This window comes from Lissotriton vulgaris, chromosome 5, assembly GCF_964263255.1.
Source record: "Lissotriton vulgaris chromosome 5, aLisVul1.2, whole genome shotgun sequence".
Taxonomy (NCBI): Eukaryota; Metazoa; Chordata; class Amphibia; order Caudata; family Salamandridae; genus Lissotriton; species Lissotriton vulgaris.
The window spans coordinates 64,308,398-64,331,156 of record NC_141693.1 but is presented as its reverse complement, the minus strand read 5'-3'; the positions used below and the strand labels follow the sequence as shown (position 1 = coordinate 64,331,156).

At 46.2% G+C, this 22,759-nt stretch overlaps 1 protein-coding gene across 1 annotated transcript in view; it reads left to right on the top strand.

The window, feature by feature from the left end:
• Positions 1 to 22,121, top strand: part of LOC147710177 (E3 ubiquitin-protein ligase TRIM39-like) — a 123,863-nt gene extending 101,742 nt beyond the window's left edge. Inside the window, exon 6 of the mRNA XM_086919944.1 lies at positions 21,465 to 22,121. Coding sequence (XP_086776070.1) covers positions 21,465 to 21,976 — 512 coding nt within the window. The 3' untranslated portion in view covers positions 21,977 to 22,121. The remainder of the gene's footprint in view (positions 1 to 21,464) is intronic.
• Positions 22,122 to 22,759: the final 638 nt, after the last annotated feature.

The window sequence follows — 22,759 nt, the reverse complement described above, 5'->3', positions numbered from 1 at the left end:
ATTACTGATAAAGTACTGAAAGAAAGAATAGGTTATCACGAACTCAATACCTTACGTGATCAGGAACTAGCCCGGTCCGCGGTACAGTGGGCCGGGGATGACAGCATATATAAAGATGATTCAGTAGTGCAAACATTTTTAAGTCTTACTCCAGAAGAACAGCGACTAGCTGGTATATACATGACCCAACACCTCATTATACAGTATGAAAACCAAGCATCTGATCCAGGTCAGTTATATCATTTATTGCAAGACTTACTCCTGAGAAGATGGAGAGGTCTAGGTACCGATCTAATTGAAATGATTTTAGAACAACGTCATAAATATAGAACTTTCTTGACTCCACATCTCGTCTCCGTTCCACCCCCAGTCAGGCAGCCGTATCACCTAGACAAACAGAATCCTTTACGAGAAGTACATCCAGTCAGGAAAGCCGATGATACCCTTGAACGCGTGTTTGTATACACGCCTATAACTAAAATGGAATTGTTAGAAATGAAGAAAATAGTGCCCAGTCATGATAAAGACCCTGCAGGTTTCCACCGTGAAATAAAAGACATGTTACTCATGGGAGATTATACCTATCCAGACATTATGAAGATACTGAAAGTGTTATTGCCTGCCGGTATTTACGAGAAACTCAAGGAAAAAGAATGGGAGGTGGGAGACAAAAAGATTAATTGGGCTGAATTAGAAACCGAAGAAACTGGTCGAACCCCAGGTTAGGTCTTGGGGATAAAACTAAAGCATTACCAGGATTATTAGTACAGGTCTTGCCAAGATTATTGGCAACTAAAAAGGAGGATTGGGATGCAATCTCAGCCTGCAAACAGAAACACGACGAAGACACTAGTGATTTTTATTCCCGATTCGAGAAATGTTTCATTATTAATAGTGGCCTAAAAACAAGTAGCGAGTCATACCCACACCTTTTTGTATCGAAATTAGTCGAGAACTCACTGCCCCAGGTTAAGAACCGTGTACTGAAAGTCGAGAGCACATGGCAAGCTAATACGCCTTCCCAAATGTTACAAATGTTACAGTACCACCAGAATAGAATTAGGGAAGAACATGATCACGAACAGAGACGTATGAAAGACACGAAAATGAAAGTACTAGTTGCTCAGTCAGTTCCAGCTGATGGCCATAGAAGGGGTACGACACAATCCAATAATTCAAATTCAGCAGCTCCTGTTAAAGGGATATGTAACTATTGTAAACAGCCAGGTCACTATGTAAACGATTGTGCAGTTTTGAAACACAACATAGCCACAGGTAAAACTAAAGAGAGACCGCGTCCTCCTAGACTGGACCAGGTCCAACAACACGTTCCACTGAATGTCCAGCCTATGCAGGTTCCACAACAGACCGTAGCAGTACCACAGCCACAACCCATTGCCGCAACACAACATGTTACACAGCAGATGTACCAATATGCACAATCTGACTATCCCGATTATCAGCAATACACATGAAACAGCCTAGAGAGGGAGGTTGGCTTGCCCCTTATCGAAGTTCCTGTAGATCAAGAAGGTCCTTATGTACACAGTCAGGTATTAGGGAAGGATAGAACATTTTTGATTGACACAGGGGCAAGCAGGACGACCATCAGTCATGACGAGGTTCCAGGGGCACCCCTCTCAGGCTCACAGAATGTTTCCCTTGGATTTTCAGGGAAGCCTATAGTCAATGAAGTATTGAAACCTGTTCCCGTAGCAGTTGGTCCATTATCTCGTACTACAGACTTATTGCTCACGAAATCATGTCCAGAAAACTTGCTTGGTATAAAGACCCTGAAAGCTCTAGGAGCTGTAATTTGTTGTTCTCCGGAAGGAGTAAGATTGTTTCTTCGTGATTTCAAAGGCCATTATGTATTGAGAGATTTTGACCCCAGGTTACAGAATGTTCCTGCACATTTATGGGCACAAGGCCCCACTGATGTAGGTTGTATGCACATTACTCCATATCGTGTCACACTCAAGCCAGGAGTAGTACTACCACGTATTCGACAATACAAGTTACCACCAGATGCTGTAGTGGCTTTACTGAAAATAATTGACGAGCTCATTGCACAAGGAGTGGTTGTTGAAACCGACTCCAATGTTTGTAATTCCCCGATCATTCCAATTCTTAAACGTACAGATCCTAATGCACCTCCTGTTTATCGATTAGTCATCGATTTACGAGAATTGAATAAATGTATTATACCACAGTATCCTGTGGTCCCGGACATTTCATCCCTATTGACTGCTATTGATTCTGAGGCGACATTCTTTACTGTAATTGACCTCAAGAACGCCTTCTTTAGTGTCCCCATTGATCCGGAAAGCCAATATCTTTTCGGATTCTGTTTACATGGCTGAAGCTTCAAATTTGCACGCGCACCTCAAGGATTTACAGAAAGCCCCAGCATCTACAGCCAAGCATTAAAACGACAACTTGACAGCATTCACATGCCTGCCAACACTGCCCTACTCCAATACGTCGATGATCTATTGATCACCGCCCGTACCGAACCAGAATGTGAACAAGCATCACTGACAGTTTTGCTTTTCTTGGCGGACAAGGGACACAAGGTGTCTCCTTCGAAGCTACAATTCTGTGCCCAGCAAGTGGTGTACCTTGGGCACTTGCTGTCCAAGTGGGGTAGGCAGCTGACACCTGAACGAATTCAGTTAATTGCACATCTTCCGCAACCCAAGACACAGAAAGAAGTACGAGCCTTTATTGGACTCACTTCCTATTGCAGACAATGGATTACACAATATGCATTTCTAGCTAAACCACTCATACAGTTGACAACACAGGAGGCAGCGTCTTCGACTGTCCTCCCTTGGACTCAGGAACATACACAAGCTTTTGACGAGTTAAAGAAAGCCTTATGTCAAGCACCAGTTTTAGCGACACCATGTTACAGCAAACCTTTTACACTTTTTGTCACAGAACGCGATGGCACAGCATTGTCGGTTCTCACTCAGGTACAAGCAGACAAATACAAACCGTGTGCTTATTTTTCGAGTACATTGGATCCAGTAGCCCAGGCCCTGCCTGCGTGCTTAAAGTCAGTTGCAGCAACAGCTCTAGCAATCCGACAAAGTGATTCCATTGTATTAGGGCATCAATTGACAGTACAAGTTCCACATTCTGTAGAGGTTCTCCTAAACAGAACCCAGACTCAACACTTGACTGTAGCACGACTGACAGGTTATGAATTGACATTATTCCAGCCACACATAGAGATCAGACGTTGTAATACACTGAATCCTGCTACACTTTTACCATCGAGCACAACAGACCCTACCCCACATGATTGCGTGGAAGTAGTTGACACAGTTACTAAACCCAGACAAGACTTGACAGATGTCGCATTATCCGATCCAGACCTGACACTTTATGTGGATGGTTCATGTTTAAGAACAAGTACAGGAGAATTAGTGGCCGCATATGCAGTGACCACTGAAACTGAAGTCATAGAAACACATCGCATTGACACTCTGTCAGCCCAAGCAGCAGAGCTCATTGCTCTAACTCAAGCCTGTATACGAGCCAAGGACTTGAAAGTAAACATATACACAGATTCCCGTTATGCATTCGGAGTCGTTCACGACTTCGGTGTCCTCTGGCAAGAAAGAGGTTTCTTGACCTCTCACGGAGCCAAGATACAGCATGGCCCCCTCATTCAAGCTCTGTTAGAAGCAATACATTTTCCTACAGCTATAGCTATCATGAAGTGCAGGGCACATACGAAAGTCACCGACAAGATTTCTCAGGGCAACGATTTTGCAGATCGAATAGCGAAACATACAGCACTGACTCATACTCAAACAACGGACATGACAAAGACTGATGTAACCTCACTGACACATTGTATGACAGTTAAGGACCCCACACAAGATGTCATAGACATACAGACACATGCTACTCCAGATGAAATAAAGAAATGGACTGAACAAGGAGGGGTCCAGACAGATCAAGGATGGATGACGAAGGGAAGGACCACATGGTTTCTCCCCGACTCTATGGTTCAGGTTATCATCAACACAGCACATAGTCCAGCACATTTAGGAGAAAAAGCCATGTTAGACAGTTTACAGAACCTCTGGTTTAACAAGCATTTACGAGCAGCAGCCAAACAGAAAGTGCGTACCTGCATGATCTGTTGTCAGTTCAACCCAGGAAAAGGTGTTCCCGTAGAGCAAGGTGGATTTCATCCTCCCGACTATCCTTTTGAAGTCCTCCAGATGGATTATATTCAGATGGAAAGATGCCGAGGATTCAAGTATGTCGTCGTAGTTGTCTGTGCTCTATCCCGATGGACAGAAGCATATCCCGTCCCAGATTACACTGCCCCGACCACTGCCAAGCAGTTGGTTCGTGAGTTCTTCCCTCGATACGGTTTGCCCCGTGTCGTGTATTCAGATAACGGTCAGCCATTCTCATCCGAACTTATGAAGCAGGTCTCGCTTCTTTTGGGGTACCAGTGGAAGTTTCACTGTGTCCGGCATCCTGAGGCAGCAGGTCTCGTGGAGCGGCACAATCAGACTCTGAAAACTCGCCTTGCAAAAGTGTGTAAAGAGAAGGGAGTAGATTGGATAGTAGCTTTGCCAGTTGCTCTTTTTTATATGAGAATGGTAGCCCACTCTAGGACAGGGCTATCCCCGTATGAGGTGGTCTTCGGTAGACCTCCTAATATGTGGGGGACGCCTCTGCCTCGAAAAATTACCGATATTGATAGTACTATGTTGACAGATTACCTTGCTTCCTTGATGTCTGCACTACAATCATGTCGTTCACAGGTCGCAGCAGCCTTCCCAGACAACACCGAGGTGAAGCCACATGAACTGGTCCCGGGTGATGTTGTAGTCGTTCGGAATTTTGACAGATCGAGCCCTTTGGAGCCCCGCTGGAAGGAGCCGAAGATCGTTTTGTTAACAACAAGGACAGCTGTAAAACTGGAGGGGCGCAAGGGTTGGGTGCACTCCAGTCACGTTAAGAGATTCCATGGACTTCCGCCAAAGACTGAATCCCAGAACTCCCACGTACCAGTGACTGATACCAAACTCCCCCTTCTAGAGAAAACTCCCCAAGAGGAGTACAGACAGAAATTGAGGTCTAGTAAGCCAGACAGTTTAATTGTTTAAGTCCCCTCCTGGGTGAAGCGGTTAGGCAGTTTCTGACAAAGTACAAGTTAGACCCAAATAGAGAGAGAGATAGACAGGAGACCAAGAAACGAAAATATTGTAAAAGTCTCCGGAGCAGATGCGTCTGCACATTACTTATTATGTTTTTTCTGAGTCTTGCGATTATTGCAATAAGTTGGATGTTATGCATATATTTTCCTCTTGCACATTCTTTTCCTAATGACACCGTCGAGCACACGTTTAGTGCTCTTCCTCCACACGAATTGTGTTATCGACTTGCGCTGCGCAACAATGCATTTATTCGTATGTTACACCATTCTCACCAGACCAACAATGCTACTAATTGTTGGATATGTGGCCGACTCCCTCCCTATCAGAACTACAAGGGAGCTCTGCCCCTCTTTCCTTATCCGTTTACACATAATGGTTCCTGTGGTGCATGGTTTAGTTTAATATCCTCTATAAACACTGAGTCTAGAGTTTCCCAAAGCAATTGGATATGGGGTAATCTGAACACAGTCATGAACAAGGCATGTTTCCCAGACAAGGAGGGTTTTCCACAAATGACAGGGACAGATCTAGAAAATGAAGTGTATGGATTAGGCAATTTTACACTTAACCTCATGATTCTAAATGTTCAGTCAGAAACCAGTCCAGACTAGCCATCCATATCAGTTCTACCAGCGAAAGGTGTCTTATGTGTCAGAAAGAAAGGTTCAGTACATCTAGGTCACAGTGACTGTACTACTGTGGTCGAATTCAGTGATAAAGGCAAGTCTACATTCAAAGCTTCCCGACATTCCTATTTCATTTGTGGTCAGACAGCTTATGTCCGTTTACCTCCAGACTGGGATGGTACCTGTTTCATTGCATTCTTATTGCCACCAGTATTCCTAGCCCCATCTGACTATCACAGGAATTCCCGCCTTAATATTGTTAGACACAAGAGAGACCTCCCAATAGTTGATCAGACTGAAACTACATGGGAACAATATACAGATTTCAATAAAGGATTCTTTCCTTATCTAGGCACTGTCTCCAATAGTAAACTGATACGCAAATTAACCAGAATACTTGAAGCCGTAGTGAATGAGACTACTTCTGCCTTGGGCAACTTAACAGAGGAGCAGTCTGCTATGAGACTTGTCGTTCTTCAGAACCGCCTTGTCCTTGACGTCATCCTGGCCGATAGGGGCGGGGCTTGTAGAGTCATCGGATCCAGTTGCTGCGTGTTTATTCCAAATAACGCGCCATCTGTCTATAAGGCCATTACCAGACTTCATGAAATTGCCCATCTGATACACCAGAATCCAGGCTCCTGGACTTGGTCCGGTTGGCTCTGGAGTGTAATCACAGCCTGGGGATGGAAGCTACTGTCATTCCTAGGAATCATTTTGGCCATAGTATTCAGTTGTTGCCTATGTCTGCAATGTGGGCCAGCGATTTGCGGCTTGTGCGCCACAGCTTGTATTCCCCATCCAAGTTCACGTTCCCATTCCCGAAGAAAGAAAGAAGAGCAGATGTTGTTATATGAACAGATTGATGGTCTCATGAACATCGACATATCATGAAGGGTCCGTAGGGGACAAGGAGGGAATGAGGTAATTGAAATTTTTATGGTCAATTGTGTCCCCTAACGTGTACCCCAACGGCTCCATGTACAAGTTTCAAGTACATGTAATTTTCCTCCATGACCGAATTTGAAGACGCAAATACATTTGCATCCAACGTTGACATGTCCTCTATCAGATCCACCATGAATGGATTGATAATTCAGTTCCTAAGTATGCCGTGCCACCGTCTTTATATGGTGTACTTTCACGTTCTTCCTGGCTCTGCCGAGCTAGGCCCTGATTTTCTGTCTTCAAGCCATGTCTGTCTCTGCCTCTGAAAGCTGCAGCATGGAGATGCATCCCTGACCTCTGCCTTACTTCCTGCCGAGCGGTGCCCGGCCTGGCCTGGCCTGCCTGCCAAAAACAGTATTTCACCTTCAAGTTATCAGCGTAGCCAGCTCAGCTCCTCGAAAACACATTCCTGTCTAGTGATTTAGGTAAACATATCCCCGGCTGCAGAGCAAAGAGCAAGTCTCCCTGTCTCCGTGCAAGTAATTTACAGTTCCCGTTGCCAGAGTAGGCCCATGGCCCCGCACGTAGACACACAGACACCTATACACGCACGAACATTCAGTATAGAGTAGCCTCTGCCCAAGTGACCTTTTATTCTAGATTAAACATCCTCCAAATACTAGATATCAGATATGTTATAGGGACAGGTCGATCTGACCTGCCAGACTTCTGTCTCTTCTACTAGTGCTAAATGTCAGACCCTTAGCTTCCTCCAGATGTACGTCAATCACACGTCATAATAGCTGCGCGCGCATTCAGGCCACAAGTTTCAGCTGACTCTGCAAGAATTTCCTAAGCACCCACCCACTTGTGACACTTTTCTGTGACGTTTCCAGTGTACGCCTTTGTGCACACCCCTGTACACGCCATTTTGCTACGCACATGTGTTCTTATCATATACATTTCACTTGTCACGCCTACTGTATTCACTGCCATTGTGCCATTTTACTATATATGTCATGTACTGTGAATAAATCATTGACATCTTTCCTGCCATCATTGCATACCCGAACCCTTGTATTGATGGAATAGATTTCCATGGCTCGAGTCATCATTCATGATTAAAGCCCTTATGACTCAGACACCACGGACTCTGCCTCTCATTTGATTGAGCTATTTTCTTTAATTTTCCGAAATTATATGGCAAACTCGTATACGGTATCACATATGACCCCCACATGGGGGTCCTATGTGAGAGACACGTCACATTCTTTGCAATCGCTTGAAACAGTGAATTTAACAGACATGGACATCACATTGTGTACTATTGATGTCACCTCTCTGTACACTTCAATTCCTTTATTGGAAGGACTAGAAGCATGCGAATGGGCATTGTTACAAACATCACAAATCGAAGCCAACAAAGTATTTATTTTGAAGCTACTTCAATTTTGTTTGCAACATTCATATTTCAAATGGAATCAGGAGTATTTCTTACAAATTAGTGGTACCTCTATGGGGTTTTCGGGGGCCCCCTCTTTTGCCAATACATACATGGCTAAATTTGAGCATGACTTTATCTTCACTGACAACACCTGGAAAACACACATTGTTTTCTACAAACGCTTTATAGATGATATATTCCTATTATGGAAAGGTCCTCAAACAATGTTGATAGATAAAATACATGAACTCAACACCAAAAACCCTTGAATTCAATTCACCTACACCATCAACAACAAGGAAGTACCATATTTGGATGTATTGGTCCAATTACAAAACAACAAAATTGAGACATCAGTTTACCACAAACCGACAGACAGGAACAATACTTTAGCCTTCAACAGTTTCCATCCAGGCAATCTACTACGTAATTTGCCGTATTCTCAACTTGTGCGAATCAAAAGAATAGCATCCAATGAAGTAGCACTGAATCAAGAAATTGAACTACAGAGACAACGGTTTATGGAACGGGGATATCCTAAAGAAGTTGTACAAGCAGCGGAAAACAAAGTAATGTGCTTACAAAGACATGAATTGATTCAAACCAAAGCAAAGACAAACAAGCATTAGAAATGCAATAGGTCTCGCAGCATTAGAGTTAGTGCTTTTAGAATTGTTTATGGGTTTTTTTGTAAATCTTTAGCATGAGGTTGAGGGTGAGTGAGGGTGAGGGGTTGAGGGTGAGTGAGGGTGAGGCTGAGGGGTTGAGGGTGAGGGTGAGTGAGGGTGAGTGAGGGGTTGAGGGTGAAGGGTTGAGGGTGAGTGAGGGTGAGGGGTTGAGGGTGGGTGAGGGGTTGAGGGTGAGTGAGGGGTTGAGGGTGAGTGAGGGTGAGGGTGAGTGTGAGTGAGGGTGAGTGAGGGTGAGGGTGAGTGAGGGTGAGGGTGAGTGAGGGTGGGTGAGTGTGAGTGAGTGTGAGTGAGGGTGAGTGAGGGTGAGTGAGGGTGAGTGTGGGTGAGGGTGAGGGTGAGGGATTGAGGGATTGAGGGTGAGGAGTTGAGGGTGAGGGGTTGAGGGTGAGGGGTTGAGGGTGAGTGAGGGTGAGGGGTTGAGGGTGAGGGGTTGAGGGTGAGTGAGGGTGAGTGAGGGTGAGGGGTTGAGGGTGAGTGAGGGTGAAGGGTTGAGGGTGAGTGAGGATGAGGGGTTGAGGGTGGGTGAGGGTGAGTGAGGGTGAGTGTGAGTGAGGGTGAGTGAGGGTGAGGGTGAGGGTGAGTGAGGGTGAGGGTGAGTGAAGGTGGGTGAGGGTGAGGGGTTGAGGGTGATTGAGGGTGAGGCGTTGAGGGTGAGTGAGGGTGAGGGGTTGAGGGTGAGTGAAGGTGAGGGTGAGTGAGGGTGAGGGGTTGAGGGTGAGTGAAGGTGAGGGTGAGTGAGGGTGAGGGGTTGAGGGTGAGTGAGGGTGAGTGAGGGTGAGGGGTTGAGGTATACAATTGTGTTATTCTCTGAACTCCAAATAAAACGTACAACAGGCTTGCACTATACAACGCCAGCCAAATAGATGATCTCTCCCTGGTATTGGCAAGAGGCCAGACCTGGACCCTGTTGCAATGACCTGGATACTGAGTCAGTACGAATTTTACTCTGATCTTTCTCTGCTTTCTGGATTCACCGCGAGTCAATGAGTCAGAGGAAGGAAGAAGACCGATGCTTAAAGCCATTACATGACTGCATAAAATCAGAAGCCTTCCCTACTGGCTGCTACCACGGTGGGAGACCAGGGCTTATGTTGAAAGAGGTGAAAAGCATGCAACACCTCCCAAAGGCAGGCGAGTTGAGAGGTATGCTTAATCAACGCCACTCCCACTATACATAAGGCCTTTGAAATGTTTTTTTTTTTAAGTAGGGACAATCCTTTCAACCACATACTGCCAAGCGAATCATTTAGGGGTTAGCAAGCAGCTTTTTGTGAACCCCATGGTCTACATGTTTATATTAGTCATACTACTGCTCTCAGGGAGTATATTTTTGACCTGGCTCCAGCATAAAATTGTCTACACTTCAACAGAAGTCCATGAGGAAAATGCTGGCATTACTGACAGAAATTACTGCATAAACTTGTATGCCCGCTGATAAATAGATGTGTTCGTAACAATCACATTTTCTGCAAGTCCTCAAAGTAAGTTTCTTTAGTCATCGAAGATATTATGATGCAGTTTGGATAAGAAGCAAAGTGACCTATTTATTAACCAGATTTCCCGTGATGACATAATGGGACCAATGTCCTGTGATATAATGTACAGTGGTGCTAGCATTACCCTAATTAGCGGTCTTTAAAACTTGACCAATCCTATTGCTTTCGGGTCGGCAAATGTTGGCTCTCAAGTTACCATCCGTTGCATACTTGTCATGTGAAGGTTTTGAAGGGTTGCAGTGGCAAGCAGGCTACTGAACTTCGAAAAGATTAAAAGGAAGGATGCAGCCAGGCCCGGGGCTGGTCACGTGGGTGCCCGTTATCATAAAGGCAACAGTCACTGCAGGGAGATTTGCAGGCTTTCGTGACAAAGCGAATTTGCCATAAACACTGACATTGAGCTAATCCAATAATTGATGATTAGTGCGACATTGAGGGAAGACTGTCTGCTCTGATTCCTTCCTCACAGGGCTGTAATGGCGGCCGCGGGAGTGGGAAATGGAGGCTAGGAAAGCCAGTCGCCTCTGCGGCGGGTCTCACGGTATCCCATGGTCAGGTCGCTCCTATCTTACATCAAAGGCAGGGCTGTTCATAGCACTTCCGTGATGGCGGCATCAAGCCCCTCTGCACAACAGCTTCTGACGGACCAATACCAGATATATGGAACCTTCCACACGGGCCTGACGGAGCTGTGCGGGCTGGTTGGGGGACGAAGGGTGACAGGTCATAAAAGCATGGAAACAAAAAAATTAAAAAAAACTCTGAAGCTGCGGTTCCAAAACCATCTTAACCCAGAACCATCGCGCTTACAGGTTCTAGTGTCCATCCAAGCAGGATAATTATCACAATATGGTTCCAGAAATACTGGAGTAGAAAAAAAATCCACGTTTCAGGAAAAAGCATCAAATAAATGTCTGCACCTAATGGGTCTGACCGATGCAAGCGCAACAGAAACAAGAACAAGAATAAGTGGAGGCAGTTTAGCGAGTGCTTCTTTTCAATTGTCATAATTTAAGTTCACAATCACTGAAATACATTTTTTTCTGCGAGTGAGAAGAGCAACAAGAGCACAACGACGGAAAAGATAGGAGTGAAGTGAAACGACGAGGCGAACATGTGTGAGAAAAACGAAAAGCGGCCGATGGGAGACGAGAACTATTAGGCAGAGAAAGAAAGGAATGGACAAGGAAACAAGACGGACGGACGGAAGAGAGGGGAGGGGGGAGGAGAAATGCGACACGGAGGGAGGGGGCGGAGCGGGTAAACAGGCAGTTTAGCGAGTGCTTCTTTTCAATTGTCATAATTTAAGTTCACAATCACTGAAATACATTTTTTTCTGCGAGTGAGAAGAGCAACAAGAGCACAACGACGGAAAAGATAGGAGTGAAGTGAAACGACGAGGCGAACATGTGTGAGAAAAACGAAAAGCGGCCGATGGGAGACGAGAACTATTAGGCAGAGAAAGAAAGGAATGGACAAGGAAACAAGACGGACGGACGGAAGAGAGGGGAGGGGGGAGGAGAAATGCGACACGGAGGGAGGGGGCGGAGCGGGTAAACAGGCAGTTTAGCGAGTGCTTCTTTTCAATTGTCATAATTTAAGTTCACAATCACTGAAATACATTTTTTTCTGCGAGTGAGAAGAGCAACAAGAGCACAACGACGGAAAAGATAGGAGTGAAGTGAAACGACGAGGCGAACATGTGTGAGAAAAACGAAAAGCGGCCGATGGGAGACGAGAACTATTAGGCAGAGAAAGAAAGGAATGGACAAGGAAACAAGACGGACGGACGGAAGAGAGGGGAGGGGGGAGGAGAAATGCGACACGGAGGGAGGGGGCGGAGCGGGTAAACATAGACGGACGTGCACGCGCACGCGCTTTTAAGGTCAATGCGCATGCGCATAAGCTTAATGCGCATGCGCATTGACCTTAAAAGTCACGGGCACTGCAAGGAATCGCCACGATTCCTTGCAGTGCAGATAAAGAGTGGATAACTCGCAATACTCTCGCCTTGCTCGATGCGCATGCGCATCGACAGGCGAGACCTAAAAAAGACAGACAAGTATTCATAAGTAAATTTTCTTTACAATCCAAAGAAATCAAGAAAATCATCAACACAAGATGGGAGTTACTGCAAAATGAGGATGACTTCCAAGGCATATCTATACTACTATTATAAAGAGAGAACTGTGTCCTTTGAGCCAGGTAAACTCGAAAAGTACACCACCAATCGCAACACCCAATACAGCGTTGGAAAGGGGGGGTCCAGTAGATGGACATAGGCTATAAAAAAAATAAAAATAAACGTTATTTAAAAAATAAACAATAAAAAAAAGTAGTCCCTAAGAAGTAGCGCCGGCCGTGTGTGCTAACATCGTGCGTGCTGACATCATCGGAGGACAGGAATGCGAGGAGGAGCGGACAACAGCGGGGGGAGGAGTGGAAAACTTAGCCAGACTGGAGGGAATGAGGTACGTGAAACGCGGGGAAGAGCGGTGAAGTAAGGAGGACTGGAGCGAATGGAGGACAACAGCGCATGGAGGAGCGGAGAACGTAGCAAGACTGCAGCGCCATGAGGTATGTGAAACGCGGGGAGGAGCAGTGAAGTACGCGGGAGGAGCGGTAAGTGAGGCGGAATGGAGCGGGATAGCGGACTGCAGCGGGGCGTGTAGACTGGCTTGGTGTAGTGGGGGGCGGTGAAGTGAGGCGGACTGGAGCAGGATAGCAAAATAAATTATAGGTTTTAAAACGGCTTTCACATTTGGTGCAGACATTTAAGTGAGAGTAGTGGGGGGCGGTGAAGTGAGGCGGACTGGAGCGGGGGCCTGGGTTTGTGCGACTGGGAGCAAGCGCTGAGGTAAGGTGCACGCAAGCATGAAATGCTGCCCCCAGCCCCCTTCTGCCCTGGGCAACGCTGGGGCGGGCTGCTAGTTTGCTAATAAACCCCTTTTTGCTCACACTAGAAACAACAATCTCCATGAATTAGTAACCCGACCCAAAAAAGCAATAGAATCATCACAAGTCAACCCTGGAATGAAGAAATGCTACAACTGCACTCACTGCAATAATGTTATGGAGGGAACTTTCATAGTACATCCTCAAAGTGGCAAAAAAATCAAACTAAGACAGCGAACAGACTGTAACTCGGCTCATGTCATTTACACAATCAAATGCCCGTGTGGCAAATTGTATGTAGGGAAAACTGAGCGAAAAATTAAAGTGAGAATTACAGAACATAAAAGTCGAATAAGAAATAAAACGCTAACCTCAAGCTTGGTCTTACACTGGACTGAAATGAAACATTCTATTCCTCAACTCAGATTCCAAGTCTTAGAACAAATCCAAATTCTGCCAGATCGGAACAATGAAAAATGGTTATCTCGCAGGGAATTATGGTGGATAGACTTTCTGCAAACTCTCACACCAAAGGGACTCAATGACAAAATAGATATGGCATGTTTTTTGTAATCTGTTTTGTAATTTCTTGATTCATAATATGTACACCATGAGTAATGTGATAGTTCTCAATACCTTGAGTAATACGTATGGTCCAAAAATTTAACTACATAGGAATTTCATTTAACAAGTAGCCTACATAGCAATCACAATTGAGTAGCAGGATCCTGTTTAAATTCAAACTTTTAAGCACAACCTTATTCGTACACATATTGAATCCTCAGTGAATTGGGATTTGTTTACATTGCCCACCTTACACAATATGGTAGGTTCTCAGTTTTCACTACGTTCTATTGTAAGATAGTCAAACTTGAAAATTATGTACATCATCCAACCTTCATCTTTAACTGTTATTGTTTGTTTTGTCTTTAATACATGAAACCTACGTGTCACTTTTTAGTATTTCGCTCGTGAATATACACTCCGCACAGTAATGGCGGCTTCTTTACACTTCATCAACGGGCTGTGACTAAAACACAGTCCGTTTTCTATGTCTAGTGGTCGTTGTTTCTCTTAACAACGATATTTTTTTCCAACCCACGCTCTTCATAGTGTTGAGCATTGCTCATTTAGTCTACTCGTTCTTATTTATTTTTTACGTTGTTCGGATCATTTTTGTTTCTTTTCCTGCACACCAGCAGGCTTCTTCTCTCGCGATATTCAACATATATAAACCGCTTCCGCAGTCTGTCTTCTATGTTCTCCCGCGTCCAGACGCGGGATTCAACACTGACTCCAACTTTGTTCACCGGACGGCGTCGGATTTTGACATCCTTGCCTTCAACCAGTCACAGGTAAACTCGTATTAAGACTAGCTCGGAACCTAAACATATCAGTAACTCGGGGTTCCCTGTTTAATCTTTTCCTATTCGTTTTCTTCGCATTCAGCTCAATTTATTTATACTGCATTTCCAAGTCACGAGGACCAAACTTGTTCAACGCGGCACCACTGCATAGTGTTCTTTGCAGGTACTAACCGTTTACACAATAGATGTTTCCCATATTCATTCTTACTTCACACATTCTTAGAACGTATTATTATTTTGTCCTATCAGGTTTCACAGAAGGAGGCGTACCATTATATGCCTTGAGATTTACAGAGACCCACACAGATCAAGAACAACGTTTTGACCAATCTCGTCTGAGGTTCTAGGATATTATATATTTGGTATGGTAGGTGATCTACAGTACTCAGTCACTCTCATTCAGTTTTACAACTTGTACACATCAGCTGACTCGCGTTTTTTACCGTTATACAGATCCTAGGCTTCAAGATTCTACGCGTTGATAACACGAGCTACAGCTTACCGGTTACGTTTTTGAACACCAAATTGTACATTTGCAGGTATGTTTAAGCCGGAATGCATTTTCGCGTGTTCCGTTAGATGTCACGTTTGAACTTATGCTCACACTGATATTATTTCTCACATAGAAGTCAAGCAACGCAGTTGGCAGTCAGTCTTCTCGATCACGGTTTCGGTTCAGTAATATTCGCGGTAAGAGGTTTTCATATATTTTGTTGAGCTCCTCATTCCAGTTCGTTTTAGACCTACATTCACCCAACAGCTATGTTCTTTAAATAGTAGGAACTACTCAGCAGAGAATCAATGCATCAAGTTCAATTTAATCACGATAGACGTACTGAATGTGTGAACAGTCTAGGAATTCCTTGCCACAGTGTCATTTTATGTGTATCGCAATTGTGATAGTCCGTTATTGGTTAAAAGTCATTGATTAATCATGCTATGTATCATTAGACATGTAAGTGCTGAATGACGTTATTTAAACAAGTCTTATTTTTATTTGTTTTTTCAGTTTTCCCTGACGAAGGGACACCCTCCCGAAATGCATTGGGATTTGGTCATGCTTTAAGTTAAAAGCATTACTATTGTTTAGTTTATGATTGGACAGTGTATTTATTGTGCACAAACAAACCCAACAAAGAGTGATTGTTTTTGAAAAATGGATATGCTCAGATAACTTTCTGTTCAAAGGAAGGACTTACACAAGATTAAAAATTTATGAAATATGTCAAGTTTTCAAGATTTAGTTTACATAAGCAGATGGAGATCTGCCAAAGGTAGTGCAAGTAGGGTCTAATGACGTGTGTCACTAGTGAATCTCTCATTTTACACAGGTAAAGCACATTGCCATTTACAATGCCACTAGCTCTAACCCAAACAAACACGAGACCTATTGCATTTCCAATGCTTGTATTTGATTTTCCCTGTAAGATGAATAAATGAATATACAGCTACATAACAAGAGCAGCTTTGTTTTTATTAGATCATTAATGCTCGAAATTATTTGTGCAAAAATGAACCCCTTTGTGGTCGATGCAAAAACAAATTCAGTTTGGGATGGATCCCTAAAGACATTTACTAATTCAGTGACAGCACGGCATGTAATGCGGGTTTACCCATCGTGAATTTAAAGGCCCAAACAACAATCTTTTTTATTTTGATATCTCTATCGGTATTTCATATAAATAATATAACAGCAGTGACACAATGTCACACAAGGCCCTTTTCTGTTTCTCGACAGCGCATGGTATATTCTCCTAATGGGAGCTTCTTTGTTATTCACATGTAAGGGACTTAAAGCTTGAGTATATCATCACTGCCATTTGCTTTCACGCACACAAAGCACTCCACAACGCCGGACCAGCCTACCTTAACAGCAGACTCAGCTTCTACACCCCCACCCGCCAGCTCAGTTCCGCCAGCCTCGCCCTCGCCACTATCCCCCGCATCCAACGAATGACCTCCGGCGGCAGATTCTTCTCCTACCTCGCCACCAAGACCTGGAACACCCTCCCTACCCACATACGGCAGACCCAAGACCTACTCGCCTTCAGAAGACTCCTCAAGACCTGGCTCTTCGAGCAGGAGGAGCCCCCCCCTCCCCCTCAGCGCCTTGAGACCCTCACGGGTAAGTAGCGAGCTCTACAAGTACTCTGATTGATTTCAAGGTGCCCCAGCACTGACAAAAGTGCACATAACCCGGAAACATCCCACAAGGTTCGTCTTCATGGTAGACATGTGTTGCAGCATTTTCTATGTCATTTCTTTTTTAATACAGGTGTTCAATTATACATAATATAATACTAATTATATATAAGGTAACAGAAATGGCAATAGCGATCGCTAAACACTTATAAGGTCCCAAAGGCGAGACCTATTGGCTATTGCAATGCTTGTTTTTAAAATTGGGTAGTCTTGACCAGACTGACTAGCATGCGATCCACTCTTTCCCAAAATGTGACTTTTTGTAATGTGCTTTCCTAAGCCTCTGACGCTGTCTTTTAGTCGGTTGTGTGATGTCTTCAAGTGGGTCGCACCTTAACAAAGTATGGGTAATATGGGTTACTGGTTCTCCCAGATCTATACTAGTTTTGCGATGTGGACAAAGCAGAGGGACACCACAGCTTTCAGTTCTTCTGTGGCACCTGCTAGTTAACGACCTTTCGGCTCCACCTCGCTGCTGTTCCGAAATTACTTCACTCGACTCCACTGTAACCTTTCCTAATTGTGTTGGTTTTTTTTGGCAAGGAACTTTATTATTTGAAGCACAATTGTCAGAATTGGTTGGTGTGGTAATGTCCACTGTTTTTGAAGTTGTCTTTAACTGTAGCTTAATGTCGTCCAAAACAGAGTCTACAAATCTTGGAAGGGATGCCAGCAGGGGCGGTGGGTGACATTGCAAAGTGGTGGGGCGCAAAGTGATTTGCATACAGCACCGTAGCGAGCGAGCGCAGCGAGCGAGCCTGAACCCCAAATTTTGAAAAAAAAGAAGAAAAATCGTGCATTTTCAAGCAAATTTGAGAAAGCAGGAAGGTTAATAAAGCAATTGTGAAAGTGCAGTTATTACATTAATAGATGGCATAACATAGGTAGCTGCTTATTCAGTATAACCACAGAATGACCATGCAAGGTTCCACAGCATATTCTAAAGCAGAACAAAGCAATACGCCCACTCTGCGACGTTTCCCACTTTCACTGAGCTATGATGGACTCTCTGCCCTCCTGCACTCTATGGCACCCATGCCCTGTGCACCGTCTACCACTGCGTCACACTCCCCCATGCGCATACCACTCGGTTTGTACTTGTAACCCCATCCTTCATCCGCTTTTTTTGTTGTTGCAGTTTTTATATAGCGCAAACTCGACCAGAAGGTATTGCAGCGCTTTACATGAACACCAATAACAATACACATCATTTTCGATAAACACAGGGAGATTAAGTAATTTGCCCAGAATCACAGGTTGTTGAGCCGAAGCCGAGACCCAAACCTGATTCCCCAGCTCCAAGGTCGGTAGGACATCCTGAGGAGGGAGGAGAAAAAGGGAGGGGGAGAGGAGTCAGGGGAGCCCTGGTGAGTGTGAGAAGAGGGGAGGAGAGCCAAGTGAGCGCGTCCCGGAGAGAGGGAGTGAAGAGGAGGGGGCTGAGCGTGGACCCCGCCAGAAGCAAGGACGAGGGGCTGACTAGAGACAGAGAGAGGGCAGAGGAGAGACAGAGAGAGAGAGAGGGCAGCTGGCACCAAGGAGAGACAGAGAGCACGAGGCACAAGGAGGAGCAGGGCGCACGTGCACAGAGACATCCTTCAATAAAGATGAAGAGAGAGCGAAAGACATAACGGGGCAAAGACCAAGAAGGGGAGAGTGACAGAGACGGGGCAGAAGAAGAGACAGGGGGAGGTACCGAGAGCGGAGGGGCAGACAGAGTACCTGGGCAGAATAAAGACAGCGCGTGAGAGAGGAGCGCTCCCACCCCGAACACCTCGTGGAGGTACTGCCTCCTCTCCCAGGATACCTCCTGCCTCCTCACCCGGGATAACTCCTGCCTCCTCACCCGGGATACCTCCTGCCAACTCACTCACTCTGAGGTAGAGAGCTCCATCTGCCTCCTCATCCCGGACACCACCTGCCTCCTCTCCCAGGATACCTCCTCCCTCCTCGCCGGGGACATCTCTTGCATCACAAGCCCGGACTCATCTTCGGTGAGGTAGAGAGGTCCACCTGCCTCCTCTCCCGGACCTCTCCTGCCTCTCTCTTCGGACCCCTCCTGCCTCCTCACCTCGGACCCCTCCTGCCTCGCCACGGATAGCTCCTCGCTGTCCCACAGAAGCTCTTAACCCCTCTGCCCTGACAGCACCTCCGTCAGGTAGAAAACTCAGGCTGCACTTTCAACCCGAACGCATCTGAGAGAGGTAGAAAGACCCCGGGTTGTCTGCTCTCCCTGACACCCCGGGTGAAGAACAGAAGGTTCAGACTGCCTCCTGACCACGGGTGGACCTCAGTGAGGTACAGAGACCCCAGGCTGCCTGCGCCCCCCGGATACCCGCCTCGGTGAGGTACAAAGACCCCAGGCTGCCTCCTCGCCACGGGTGGACCCCAGGGAGGTACAAAAACTCCCAGGTGCCTCCTATCGTCCGACACATCTCAGTGAGGTATAAAGATCCCAGTCAGCCTGCGCCCCTGGACACTTCATCGGAGAGGTACAGAGACCCCCGTGTGCCTGTTCTCCCCCCCGGACACCCTATCGGAGAGGTACAGAGACCCCCGTGTGCCTGTTCCCTGGGACACCCACTCGGTGAGGTACAAGGACCCCAGGCTGCCTCCTCCCCCGGACCCTTCCCCGGTGAGGTACAGAGACCCCCAGGCTGCCAGCCCCCCCGGACACCCCTCCTCACCATGACCTGCATCGCGGATTTCTTCACCTACGCGAACACCAAGTCCGTGGTGGTGAAGAGCTGGACCATCGGCGTCATCAGCCGGGCCGTGCAGCTCCTCATCATCGCCTACTTCGTCGGGTAGGCGCTGTCTGTCCGTTGGTGGATGTGTGGGTCTGTCCTTGTGTGTGCAGAGATGGACGTGTGCGTGTGCCATTGCCCTTACTGTTGTGATAATAGCACTGTGAGTCCGTCGCAGGCCAAACATTCGATTTGGCATGGATCTTTCGCGAGAGGCAGAGCTCTGAGCCTCTTCCTTGACAGGATGTCCCACCCCCACCACGCGCGGCATCCAATGATGGATGCTGCGCGGTGGACCAGCCAATCCTGGCGCTGCATGCAGCGCCAGGATTGACTAGGGGGGCACATTTGCTGCTCGCCCTGTCGCCCTTTGAAAACCCGGGCTGTGGCAGCAAACAAGCACCCCTGGGTCCCGCTGTGGAACTTACAGTGCGCATGCTTGAGAAAGTTGCCAACTTTCCCAAGCATGCGCACTGTAAGTTCCCCAGCGCCGCGGGACTGTCACTGCGCACTACGGTCTGCTGCAGCATGAGTGTGGACTGTCACTCAAGCTGCAGCAGGCCACCCCCCCTGCGCAATTCCCGCCGGCGGCTGTATTTTATTTAGAAGATAGTTACTAGGATTGCGGCCAGCGGCTGCGATGCGGGTCCATGGTGGCTGGTGGGGCTACGCCCCTACTCCCCAATGGACGCACCGCTGCTGGATGCCAGTTTATCTAAAACTGGACTGCAGACACAAGCAGGAACATATTGTGTGTCAACGTGTGCCCTCTGGAATATAGAGAGCTTTTGTATTGAATAAGTCCACCTAGATGTCTGACTTACTAGACTGGTACGGTAAGGCTTCGATGACAGTTTGAAATGAACTAAGCAAAATATCCCACGTATTGTTGTTGTTTCCTCCCCAACAAGGGAAGTGGCGATCCAATACTTCAGCTTGTAGATAGATGTCTTGAGACAGTGATAAGGGAGGGCCAGCCAGAGGTATTCCTTCTCCCTGTATCAACACAGGCTTTGCCTGTGGCTCCACCTGCGAGTGGAAAGGTCTCCTCCAATTGAGTCTTCCTCCAGAACTCGAATGGAATTCGACAGCCCTATTAGAGAAATACCATTAGTAATTGACTGTTTTGTTCCCTGGACAGGATCCTTGCTGTCCAAGCCTGAAAGTTGAGGTTTAAAGCTGTTATCGTTGGAGTTAAATGGTTGGTGCACCTCAACTATCACTTGCCTAACCTTGCCCTTTGTCAGGACAGTGTTTGGCTCTATTATACATTTAGCTGCCAGTGGCCCATTGGAATTAAGATACAGTCCCTCAGGAACTGTATCCAGCTCAGACTGCAAAATCCATGAGTCATTCTGACTACAATGAGCTCAACACCTGAGTTTGGCTTCTCTCCATGGCTTGGAAGCTCCTTTTCGCCCAGTCCTCCCACTGGAAGGTAGGTTTTTTAGTTTTAATTTCTGCGGAGGTAACAGATTTTAAAGATATTTACAGAGTTTGGGGTGTTATTTCGGAAAAACCAGGTTAAAATGCACGTAGCAGGCTTGTAATCCACTTGCCTCGTTGTGATATGTAAGTAAAGCAGTCACTGGATTCTTTAAAAAAAACAAATTTTGTCTCGATTTCCCCCTGTACTATTTTGCTGGAAGTTTGAACCTCTGCTATAATTGAAAGAAATCCCCTTCTTGATCAATCAATCAATCAATCAAATAAACTTTATTCGGTTTCACAAAAGTAAACTATAAAAGGTACCCCCTTCTTGTTTTGTTGTAGCCTCTGCTTGCGTGGGTTTCATTTTTTCTCTCTAGCGCTGCGTGCTCCTTCCAGATGTGGTGTAAATTAATCATATGTACAACAGAAGCAGTAATTACAGCCTTTCTTTGTGTCATTAAATCTCTAATTCTGAATCTCTTCTCTGCAGTGATGGTGACTCTGGATCCTGACACGGCTCATCCTGAGCTCCTCCTGTCTGAGGGGGGGAGACGTGTGAGACGGACAGACACAGCACAGACCCTGCCGGACACCCCCAAGAGATTCACCTACTACCCCTGTGTGCTGGGGAGCGAGGGGTTCAACTCCGGCAGACATTACTGGGAGGTGCAGCTGCTGCAGGATGGGGGAGGGTGGCATGTGGGGGTCGCAGCGGAGTCTGTGAACAGGAAGGGCTTCTTCACACGGTCACCTGAGAGGGGAGTCTGGGCTGTGCACAGGGGGTGGGAGGGTCAGTACACGGCTCTCAGCTCCCCTCAGACCCCTCTGTCCCCGCGTGAGAAACCCCTGAAGCTGGGGGTGTATCTGGACTACGAGGGAGGGCGGCTGTCCCTGTACAATGCTGACTCCATGGAGCTTCTCTTCTCCTCCCCTCAGGCCCCCTTCACACAGAGGCTCTTCCCGTACTTCTGGCTCTGTGGAGCGGAACTGAGGCTGGTATGAGAGTGACCTCCCCCTTCCCCCAACTGTCATCTACAGTTCAAAGAACCTTCAAACGACAACATTCCAAAGAATCTTCTTCACAAGGACCCTCCCACATGTTGCCATGACACCCAGAAGCCTCATGTGAAACTGACTGCTACATATCTCTTTTCCTTGTACATTTTTTAAAACAAGGGCAGGAAATGTTTGCTGTGAGAATTATGCAGCAGACATCATGTAACATGTGATAAAGTCTCTTTAAACTTCAAAAATGTGTATTTCTTTGGCATGCAGAGCTTTGACATTAATATGCACATTTTAGCGCTGCGCTGTGAAGAACTTATTGAAAGTGATTGTTTTTAAACATGACCTTAGAAACCAGTCCTGCCCCGCCCAATAACAGGGATATTATTAAATACCTCAGACGCAAGACAGTTGTCACGTGAACCCTGTATGTAACTCAGATTCAGGGCGGCTTTAGGACAGTGCGACCGGTGCAGCCGCACCTGTGCTAATCTGGGAGCGGTGATGTGTGCAGAAATAACTTTGGATTTTAAAAGCACCTGCTGCTTCCTTGTGTGTCCAGCAGGTTTCAGGCAACAATAAAAATGTCAAGATGACACAGGTGAATAATGTTTCTGCTGGAGAGAGATCACAGTTTTGTCTTGTCACAGTTTCAACTCATCCTTAAGTAGCGCAGAAGGTTAATATGCCGGCTGCAAAGAACGTGTACATGCAGAACACAGAACGTTAATCCTCATTGGTTTGTGTAACATTTCCTATAGACTATTTTACACATATAAG